Below are 12,144 nucleotides of genomic sequence, written 5' to 3'. Positions count from 1 at the left end.
TCAATTATTAATCGACTAAGTAGTTTGTACTCAAATAATGACATACTTTAATCAAATAACAAATTTAAATTCCCAAATGATTAAAATGTTAATCGACTAAAATGATGAGTATTTAATCAAATATCATCATCTTTTAGTCGAGTAACATATATATTAGTTGAGTAAAGACTAATACAATTAATGAGCTTAATCAAGTAATCTTATAAGTAGTCACGTAACATTTGAGCTTAATTGATTAACTCTTATGATCACTCGCCTAGTTGTGCATCTTACTCAAGTAACATATGTTTTACTTGATTAATATTGTGTTGAAATTCAAAAATATAGTCGATACAAACAACATTAAACTATGGAAACTTTGTGGTTTTCAAAGAATATAATTGTTGCAAAATGTTGTCTGCAAGCACCCCGCCCGGATATCCCAACCACCCGGTTTATCCGAACGAAAGCGCTTACATAAGGGAAGAGAATTAAACATAAAACAAAAATGTCCTGGCATGCATACATATAAAATACAACTGCGAAAGCAAAATGATATACATGTATGCCCACGAGTACCCCGCTAGAACAGCGGTCACGGAGTATATAAAAATATATACAGACATCTATGCCAACAAAAAAAGATACAAGGAATAACCCGGTACAAACAAAAATGAGAGACAGAAGTCCTAACAAAATATCAGAGACAATCGAGGGGGAAGCTAAATGTACACCCTACCGACACAGCTGGCTGCTAGGTGGAACGATCCTCGCCCTTGGCCTTCACTTTACCCTTACCTGGAATGATGGAAAGCAAGGTGAGTCGCAAGACTCAGTAAGTTATAAGAAAAGGAAGGCTATACAGTAAATAGAGGAGAATGTCACCCCAAACACCGTCTCACACATATACACAAGCCATGAGACGCAACAATACGATAGTGCAACATAATAAAAGCACATACCGGTCCTTGGGGCCCACATAAGACACCTGGCACCCAAGTCCCATACCAACCTATCGCTGCCCCGAAAGGCAACATAAATCTCCACAAACCTACGCGCGCTATCCCGGGTCGGTAATCCCGTCACCCGTGTCCATGTCGGTACTCCCGACACCCGAGCCATAGGCTCCCTCGGAACGGTCCTCCCGTCCGAGAACTAATAACTACCAGTAGCCATGCAATGCACATAAAAATGCAATGGCGTAGTGAGCGTCAACGTCATACACTGGCACCCATACATCCAGGCATCAAGCCATGCTTCGCCCACATAGTAAACCACACGCGATGCATATGCCCGTGCTGGATGCATCATAACCAAGCTAGGATGTCCGTGACCAAGCATAACCAGATCATGAAAACCCCAACATGCAGCTCGTACCCATGTGCACACCAAACCATGCAAGAAGAATAAAATGTAACCAGGCATACTATAATCACGTAACGACAGAGCTAGTCAGCAGTGCCTGGCACCGGTCAAGAGTCAGTGAATAGGAGTGACCAATCGACGGCCTAAGATAGACCGTACAATAGTCACTCCGTCACCGAACAGCCGACCCTTGCCCCTACTACCCAACCGCTCTAGCCTATAAGCAACCAAAATCCATAGTAATACCCGAACAGTTAAGAACCTAGCCCCGGGTGAGTACGACATCATTCTCACAGGCATGGGGATGGCACGAACCCTCGTAGGCAACCAACGAATAAAGCCCTCGAGATCAGTTTAATAAATCAAATTTTAAAACAAACCATTTAAAATTCCATAATTAATTAATGGCCGAAACAAACAAAGGGAGGTCAAATAAATTGACAACGAAAGAAATGTTGAGGAGGGCGTAAAGTACTTGCCTTTACGAAGATATCCTTAAGCTTGATTAGACCCAACGCAGTAAAATTTATACAAAGTACAACACCCAAATTATTTGCCAAAATTAACAAAATTGGACTCTAAACAAAATTTCAACCGTACAGAATATTTATTACTAGCTTGTCTACCTACCTGGCAATTTAAATATTCAATTAAACTGAATTTAATCTAAATTTTTTCACCCAAAATCTCCCACTTTCTCGTTCGGGAGCGCACTGAAATTTTCCACTTTAATTGCTGCTTCTATAGCAGCAAAAGCGCCAGAAATCGGGCTTAAATAGGGCAAAAAGAAGCGGACGAGAGGGCGCCACGTGGCAGCGCGCGGGCCAGCCGCTGGGAGGCCACTGCCTCAACCGAAACAACGTCGTTTCGGACGCCCAGAGGCTGAATAAAATCAGCCTCACGTGCACACAGCCCCCCCTCGCGTGGAATAGATCCCGCGACCTTGCCCACACCCGTGAGCCACCGCACCCACGCTCGCCTTTAACCTTATATCGCGCCCCATTTAATTTAAAGGGATCTTCAGTCCCTTTTAGGGAAACGCACCAGCCTCCCCCCCCCCACTTTCAATATTCACACACACCCCCCTATAATATTTACACTAACGCTCAAAACTACCAAAAATCACACAATTTAGAAAATATTCTAAAGTAAATAATTAATTACCCTAATTTCTTATTTCCTTAAAACATCAAAAATTATTATTTTTAATATAATTAAATTAAATGACGATTTACGGGTTGTTACATTGTCTGAACATCCTTTCATGTAATTTATTAATGTTTGAATTTCAAGGACATTTAACTGTTGAAAGATGCAAGAAAACACATATTCTCTGTTGACTTGCAGGTTTAAAATGTTCAAGCTATGTTCTCTTTATTTTTCAATTTTCAGTTTTGAGTTTTGAGTTTTGATTTCATTTCTAATTTTCTGTTTTGGTAGTCTGTTTTTAGAAAATTGAAAATGTGTTTTCTTTGTCATTTTAAAAAATTATTTCTCAAAACAGAAAATTAGAAAACGCGTTCTCTTTGAAATTTTGAAAATATTTTTTTAATAATATTTTATTTAATAAATTTGATTATTCAGTAAATTAGAAATATTTAATGTTAATATATTATTAAAAAAATATATACATGTTAAAGTTAATGAATTTTGTAATATTTTTTCTCATTACAATAATAAAATATTAATAAATAAATGTGTTTTGAGTTTGTTTTGGATGAAAACATTTAAAATAATTTTTTGTTGTTTTGAGTTTTCTTTACAATTTTTTTTTTCAAAAATGTATTTTTAAAAACAACAAAGAGAACCCATTTTCTTTATTTTAGAAAATTAAAAACTAAAAATAATTTAAAAATAGCAAAGAGAACGCAGTCTTATCCTTTGGATAACTGCAACAATGCATTGAAAAGCCAAAGTTATATATATCCAAGCCATGCACAAGATAAAGGTTACTGATGTTAAGATTGAGTTCTCCCCAAAAGAATGAGAAAGAAAAATAAGAGTTGAGCTGAAAATCAAATTGTTATTCTCTTGTCTTCAAGCTCTCAATACCAAAAGAGAGAGTGAAAGGACTTTTCATTTCCTATTCTTTGATTCTCTCTTTTTGTATCCAAGCCATGCACGAAATAAAGGTTACTGATGTTAAGATTGAGTTCTCCCCAAAAGAATGAGAAAGAAAAATAAGAGTTGAGCTGAAAATCAAATTGTTATTCTCTTGTCTTCAAGCACTCAATACCAAAAGAGAGAGTGAAAGGACTTTTCATTTCCTATTCTTTGATTCTCTCTTTTTGTAATCTTATATTCCCTCGTAAGCTTTTCATTCATATTATTGAGGGTTATTTCTAATTTTCACTGTGAGTTATTGCTCAATTATTTTCTTTTCTTAATATGTTGTAAAGGTTGTTGCTTCATGCCCGAAAAAGCTTGTAAGGTTACTGTTTAGCCATAAAAGTAGAGTTTTCAACTTAACTTGTAAGTTGAGGTTTCGACTGATCCCGTAAAAACTAAAGTTATAGTTAAACCTATAAATGCTAAAATAGTTATTAAACTATTGAAAAATCCTAGATAAAGAGTTAAAGTAGTGGAGTAGATTAGGTTGTGCTGAATCACTATGTATCTTGTGTGCTACATTGTTTATTTTTATTCTCTTTTTAGCAAGTTTTATTTTCAACACTTACTTCTTACAATTTCAACATTAAATTTTATATTCACAACATCAATTTTCAAAGGCATAAATTGTTCAAAACAGTTTTTGTGCAAATATTTTATCATATTTAAAAGTTTTTGAAACACCCAATTCGCCCTCCTCCGAGTCCATACTCCTAATTTTCTTTACAAATAATCTATCAATTTTTTGCCTCTTTGTTTGTCAAAGTTTTTCAAACTAAGCAAAAGCTAGTTTCATTTCCTCTAAAACCTTACGAAACTTCATGATTGTTAGGATAGTTGTCCTCCTTCAACTCTTAAAATAAAGATACAATAGGGCTTAGGTTTTTCATTGTCTAATCTAGATTTGACACTTCTTTGAATTATTCAATCTTTTAAGGCATCTAAAATGACATTTTTCAAATCCAAAATAGCCCATCTCTCCTCCAAGCAGAATCAGGGATCTCCTCAATTATAAGATCCCCAATCTTTAGATTTTTAGAGTCTAAAAGTGGTAATTGTTTTTCCATCTTCTTAATTTCCTATTGGACATTTACCAAGTTTTTAGCCTCGATCCCTTTTCTCTTTAGACTTTGGCTTCGACCCCTAGTCACTGCAAGACCCCATCACCCTTGGCACCTTAAAGTAGTCTCTCTTCATATAACTTTTATCTATTTTTAAATCCACAAACAACTCCCTTGTGAGTTCTAGCACAATAATCTTGTAATTTTTTACCTTTTTATTTCTCAAATATTTCTAGACTAGGCAAAAGGTACTTTCCTCTACTCCAAAGGCTTTTGACTCTTCATGGTTGTTAAGATCTCCAGCTCTAACATTGGTAACACAATAGGGTTAGGGTCTTCGTAGTCTAATTTAGATTTGACACTTCATTAAATTCTTTAATCTCCAAGCCATTAAAAATGACATTCCTTTTGATATAACCCTTTCTTTTTTCACCTCCTCTTGGCACATCAATCCCTCGGGAACCATCTCCTCTATCATTGCATCTCTACAAAACCCTTGATAGGATCTACCATATGCATAGATGGACATTTGGTGGTGGTGTCTTATTTATTGTCTAACCTTCCCTACCAACAACATCAATTCAACAATAAAGGTTTGCCACTAGTAGTCTTCCTTCTCTAACCTCACTATATGGGGTTCCTCATTCTTTTCAACCTATAATGTCTCCTCAATTGTAAATATATCTTTCATGGGGAACTAATTCCAATAAAGAGAAATTCATAGTACCACACTATTAAACACAACTTCCTTAAAATTAAATAAAATCAAACAAGAACTACAATATTTACTTGTTGCAATATTTAATATGAAAGATCATTGTTGTCAATATCTTGTAATGGTAGGTTTCTTAATTTTTTTTATAATGATAATAATGCTATTTGCTTCTTTTTATTTTTTTTTACTAGATGGCAAGACCACTCAAGGGGTTGGGAGACCCTAGGTCATCATTAATTTAGGGGCCCCCAATCCCTTAATAAAAAATTAAAAGTTAAAAATTTATTAATTTTATTTTAATAATAAAATTAAAATAATTATTTATTAAGTTCAAGAAGATTGGGACTCTAAACACATGGCTCACCAACTTATCTCTTGAACCGACTTTGCTAGATGGGTACATCGTGTTACACACATAGAAATAAAAACAAATACAAATTAATGTTCATAATTTGATGGTACTTGATAAGTATTTTCCTTTTTACTTTTTCAAAGCAAAATTTTAAACAAAATAAGTTACGGTGCAGTGGTAAAATTGTTCAAAAAATGAATTATTATTCAGAGGTCACTAAGTACGGTGGCATGGCATCTGCTCTACTTATGCGCATGGTCAAAAATTAGAAGATTAATTTTATTTCATGAAATTGAAACAATTTTATTGGTTGACATGAAATATGTAACCAACAAAATTAAAGAGAAATTACTATCAATATTAATTTAAAAAATGAGTAATTAAATATTAATTTAAAAATCTATGATTAAAGAGAAAATTTCATCATAGAGTATCTCACTTTTAGCTAGGGAAGAGAGAAAATTGAATTTGAAGATATAACCCAACCCCATGCCCCTGTCTAAACCTCTTACACAATTGTGTAACTATTTGACACTATAAATTTTGAAGGCATAAGACATTGCTTTGTTTTTTAAATTCATAACGTTGAAACTCAAGGGTACAATAGATATATTTTGATGATAACAAAAATTATGACTTATTTTTATATAAATATTTAAAAATTCTCTTAGTATTTCTATCAAATCTTAAAATAGTCTCAAGAAATTTCAGACTTTATAGTTGTCTTAAGTGATCAAACAAAATGCTACTTTGATTTTCTAACCAAGTTTGATCAATCTAATTAAGATTCTACTTTGATTGACCTAGGTGAGATAAGAATATTGGGCCTATTCATTAGACCGCTTCTATCGACCAACGTCCTTCATAAAGGTTTGGATAGGTTGAATCATCAATTTCGATCGTTAAGTTAATCGAAATACGTTTAGAAACTTAAAATGTCTCATTATCTTAGAATTTTTTTCTTATGTCATATAATTATTTATTTTTTATCAGTCTCATACATTATAACTTATTGTGTTAAATTTTCATAATATATACCTAAATCTTGATTAAAATAACTCGAAGATATATTTTCCCTTTTTAGTAAAAAAGTTAAAACCATATACCACAGACTTTGAGATGTTTTAATAGTAAGAATGGCACCACAAATATTCAAATTTGACCCAAATAAAAGAGGTAAGGAAAGGACATAAAAATCTTTGAATATATATTTCAATATGAATTCTAAGAAAGATTAATTTTTTTGAAATCATGCCATTGTGACTAAAATTAGTGGGTATTTAATGAATACACAACCATAATACAGCAAGCGAGTTTAAATTAGTAACCAATATTTCTAATTGCGGATTTGAGGCTTCCCAATTAAGGAATTAAACAAAATGTTAACATTAATGGCCACAAATAAACTAAATAAATACCACAAAGAAAGGAAAAAAACAAAAAAGAAGAAGCCTCAAATTAATGAATCCTCTAATATATAGCAACTGCGGTTCTTACACTTCCCAAATCAACTACAGCAAGCCAAAGAAGAAGCAGCCTAGAACCGCCGCCACAAACCCGACCGGATCACCAACTGCAGCCGCAGATGACGGAGCGGGGGCCGGAGCACCCATACCAGGGGCATTCTCCGTTGCCAAACCAGTCGGGGAATCAGCTTGGGGGCTCCCAGCCGCCGGAGCAGGCGATACGACCGGAGACGGAGACGGAGACTGCGACGGCGGCTGTGGATGCGCGGCCGTCCAAGGAGCTGGAGTTGGAGTCGGCAGCGATGTGGGCTGGGGAGCTCCATGAGCCCTATGCCACACGGCTAACACTACGATAATTAGCTTCTGACCTTTCTCGCAGTTGTCGCCATAGCCGCTGATAAAGAAAAACGGACCGGAGCGGTTAAACTTGAACACCGAGTTGCCGTCTTCGAGAGATCCGGCGGGACTGTCTTTCTTGCAGTTGTAGTAGTCGTCTTTGTTCACAACCAGCACCGAATCAGACCCTTTGCTGTACTTGAAAACTGATTTTTTCATGCAAACACGCAACCCGAAACCATCGTCATGAAAAATATACGGATTCAAAGCAATAAACTGTATGTATATCGATTTAAATGAATTATAAGATTACAGTACATCGCTCTTACTGGGTTAATTAATCTCATCTAAGGAAGGGTCGCCATTTTTGGGCCCACCCAATCAGCGGACAAACAGGGATAGACTTGTACTATTTTACTCATACTTGCCTTACGCCATTAAAAATTGAGTAATTAAGTAGACGAGAAAATGTCGGCCCAAAAAAAAACCATTTTTTTTGTGAGAAATAATGATAAACAGTTCACAATACAATCCGAAAACTCAAAAGATATCGAAATCTCAACAAGGAAAATCAAATAAAATCCACAAAAAATTATTCCAAAGGGGAGGATTTGGAGGGGGAATTACTTACTGACAGAATCATTGACTTGAAAGCGGTTTCTTTGAGCCCAGCGGCTGTAGTCCTCAGAGGGCTTCAGGACCCAGCCATCTTTGCCGCCGACGAAGAAGTTGTAAGCTTCCGAGGAGGCCAGAAAGCAGACCAAGATCACAACCAGAGAGATGAAATATCTCTGGAACGCCATTGAAATCAGAGAGAGAGAGAGAGAGAGAGAGAGAGAGAGATGGGGGAGAGAAGGAAGAGATTGGGGGAAATTTATAGAGCGGTGGGGGAGAGGAAGCTACCGTTGCGAGAGAGCAAATGGCGAGCCGTAATGGAAATACGTGTAATGGAAAGGTGGCTGGGTTTGTGGCAGCTGTCCAAATTTTATTACATTTCTTAATTTTTCAAGGGGTTTGCGTTACAGAAATTTGAATTTCTTGGATTCTTTTCATTTTCTCATGCGGTGAGTGTATGACGTCTTTGTTTATTTAGATAGTATTTATTAATTAAAATATAAATATAAATAAAAATATTTTTTATTATATTTATTTGACAACTCCGAAAAAATCAAGTAACTTTTTATCTTGAATTGTTTAAACAAATTTATATTTTTTTCTAAATAAATTTATTTTGAACCTTATAAATAAAAAAAATAATCATGTATTCTAAAATATTTTTTAAAAAATATTTTTAAATATTAGAAAATTAACTTTTTTAATATAAGAAAAAGAATTTTTTGAATATTAGAGTGTGACAATTTTTTCTATATTATTTTTATAAAAGTAGAAAAAGAAGGGTCTATTGAAGCTTTAAGATTGACGAAATTGCAGGAAATAAACGATGGAATTAATGGGGGGGAAAAATTAAGCTGCCCCATTGTTGTCTATTTGTGATGGTCATTAAGGTTCATTGCCATATTGAGTTTGGATTATTGAAGGGACAAGGAAAGAAAATAAAATAAATAAATATTTAAGATATTATCATTATTTTTTGTATAGCCAAATTTTTTAGTTTAAGTAAATAAATTAATATAATGATTAGATGTAATAAAATGTACTTTATTTTCAAATAATATATATTAAATTCTTTTTTTTTTTTTTTTTTGCTGGCTATACACTCTTATTAATTTGTTGGAAACATATTAAAGAAAAATATGTATTTATTATGAACTACTAAAAATATTTACACACTAAAAACAAAAAGTAAGGAATATGTTAATGCAGTTTGTTTTTAGACAAAATACAATAATTGCACATTATTTTCAGCACTAAACGCTTTTATTGGTTAGTAAAATATTTTAAAGTGCGATATATTACTAATTAATAAAAGTATTTGAAGGTTAAAATGATATTCAATAAATCCATCTGATTTTTAGAAAATAAAATAAAGTATTTATAAAATAAAGTGGACTAAATCAACATAAATAGTACATAAAATTTATATATACTATTTATAGTATTTTTATAAGTTAAATACCATAAATAGACAAATATTGTCATTTCCTTTTTCTTCTTACACATTTACTCAAATAATTAAATTATGGGTATAATTGAAATAACAAAAATTTTAAGAATATAATTGACTCGAAATTACATTGTTCAAGGTGCTTTTGAAATAACAGAAAGTTCAAATATCTAAATGAAAAAAATATATAAATACATAAGCTAAGATATGTATTTAACCCATATAATTTTGGGACATGGCATGCGATACAGAATTTAGAAAAAGAAAAATTATATCATGCATACAGCTAGTATATTAAAATTTTTGAAAATGTTGTTTAGACACCCAAAAGTGTCACCTGGTATTACACTTTGGGTTCTTCTATAGGGTCAGAAAGCCTCACCAAGAGGTTTATAGAATAGATTCAAAAAGACCAAAATATCCTCGCACAAAATACAATTTTGCAAGGCATGCCACTACCCAGCCTTCGTCTCTCTCCCTTCTCCCATAGCCACAAGATCGCCGACACTGCTGTCTCGCCTTGCTACGTCACCGCCATTACATCTACGCTTCGCAGCCATCGCCTCGTCACCTCGCCGACCATCAGATGCAGCAACAGTCAACGAGATGAGGCGAGGCAGCAAGGCAATGGCTACGAGGTGACGACGCAATGGCAGCGAGGCAAGGCAGCAGCGTTGGCAGTCGGCAATCGCGCAGTCATGGGAGAAGGGAGAGAGGCGAAGGCTAGGCAAAGATAATTTCATCTTTTTACTCCCATTCGATAACCCTGTCAGTAACCTTTCCTGACTTTCAAGACTTTTCGTTACACTTTTGCATTAATGCATCATATTATGTGTCACAATAAACCAATATACAAATATCACACCCACTGCCACTTCTCAGTGTACAAGTATCATTTTTATTAAATTTTAATTCCTAGTTGTTATAGCTAATTTAATTTGTCCAGCAATTTTCTTCACCTTATTAAAACTTATTAGTTACAAATTTTGACTTGCTTTTATTATTCTTTTGTATAAATTTCTAAATAAAGCTTTTATTAAACTGTTTACTATACTTTAAAAACATAAGATTGTGTTCTCTTTGAATTTTAATTTTCAGTTTTTGAGTTTTGAATTTTTTTTTTATTTTCTTAGTTTGTTTAAAAAAAAATAGAAAACGCATTTTGTTTGTCATTTTGAAAAACTGTTTCTCAAAATAGAAAACTAGAAAACGTATTTTGTTTGAAATTTTGAAAATAATTTTTAATAATATTTTATTCAATAAATTTGATTATTCAATAAATTAGAATTATTTAATGCTAATATATTATTAAAAAATATATACATTTTAAATTGGTGAATCTTGCAACATTTTTTTTCGTTACAAGAATAAAATATAAATAAATAAATAAATTACCCATTCTTTTTCATATTTTGGTTGTTTTGACTAAAAACAGTCAAAATAATTTTTTGTTATTTTGAATTTTTTTATAAACTTTTTTTATTTTTGAAAATAACAAAATAAATATATTTTTTCTATTTTAAAAAATTAAAAATAATTTAAAATAATAAAGAGAACGAATCCTAATTTTTTTGCAGGCACCCTTAGTAAATCCACTAGTTATGCACAATAATTCACGAATGTCAAATATTTTGATATTTCTTAATATATATATATAATGTCACAACTCTAAAATATATAGGGGTTGGCTAGACTCAATCTGTCATCACAATAATTCACGAATGTCAAATATTTTGATATTTCTTAATATATATATATATAATGTCACAACTCTAAAATATACAGGGGTTGGCTAGACTCAATTTGACAGAAAATTTTGTTATGCCTCGCACTATATGTGGTAATTGAAAACTTGCATAAGACAACAAAATATCCTTACATATGAGGTTACCTCATAGGGTATATTGTACCGTCAAAATTAAATTAACCTAAGTAATTTGAAAGAAAATTTTGCTATGCCTTGCACTATATGTACAGTAGTTGAAATACTTGCAACCTATACGGCAAGAAAATATCCTTAGAGAAGAGATTATCTCGTAGGCTATATTATACTGTCAAACTTAAATTAACCCTATCAAATATCAGGTAATTTGACAAAAAAAAAATTGTTATCCCTCGCACTATATGTACGATAGTTGAAATACTTGCAACTTAAGAAAAGAAAATATCTTTAGAGATGAGGTTATCTCATAGGATATATTATAGTGTCAAACTTAAATTAACCCTATCAGATAATTTGACAGAAAATTTTGCTATGCCTTGCACTATATGTTCGGTAGTTGAAGTACTTGCAATTTAAGACAAGAAAATATCCTTAGAAAGGGGTTACCTCGTAGGGTATATTATAGTGTCAGACTTAAATTGACCCTAATTTGACAGCAAATTACTTCAAAGAATAAATTATATTGTTAGTTAAATTTTATATTTTGTAATAAATTAGTTAATGTATTTTAATATTTGTCCCACAGTTATTAAATTTTAATTTTTGTTAAAATTAAAATTTAATCTCTTGCAAATTATATTAGCAAAAACTACCCTAATATACCTTAATAAAAAACCCTAAAATCGCTTAATGTTAAAATTTATCTAAATTCTACAATCAAGTGATTTTATAAGTTATATTATTGTATATCATGTTAGTAAATCAATAGAACTTGACAAAAAATTAAAAGATAGAGTAAATCTTAACAAAAAAA

General features: G+C 32.6%; 1 protein-coding gene across 1 annotated transcript; it reads right to left on the bottom strand.

The window, feature by feature from the left end:
* Window positions 1-6,920: 6,920 nt before the first annotated feature.
* Window positions 6,921-8,210, bottom strand: LOC127792479 (early nodulin-like protein 1). Its single transcript, XM_052322978.1, has 2 exons — window positions 8,015-8,210; window positions 6,921-7,589 (listed from the first exon to the last, which is right to left on the bottom strand). Exons 1-2 carry the CDS (start codon window positions 8,184-8,186, stop codon window positions 7,093-7,095), a joined length of 669 nt encoding a protein of 222 aa, XP_052178938.1. The 5' UTR covers window positions 8,187-8,210; the 3' UTR covers window positions 6,921-7,092.
* Window positions 8,211-12,144: the final 3,934 nt, after the last annotated feature.

This window comes from Diospyros lotus, chromosome 15 (genome assembly GCF_014633365.1).
Source record: "Diospyros lotus cultivar Yz01 chromosome 15, ASM1463336v1, whole genome shotgun sequence".
Lineage (NCBI taxonomy): Eukaryota > Viridiplantae > Streptophyta > Magnoliopsida > Ericales > Ebenaceae > Diospyros > Diospyros lotus.
The sequence above is the reverse complement of the archived record's forward strand: the minus strand, read 5'-3'. Positions and strand labels throughout refer to the sequence as shown.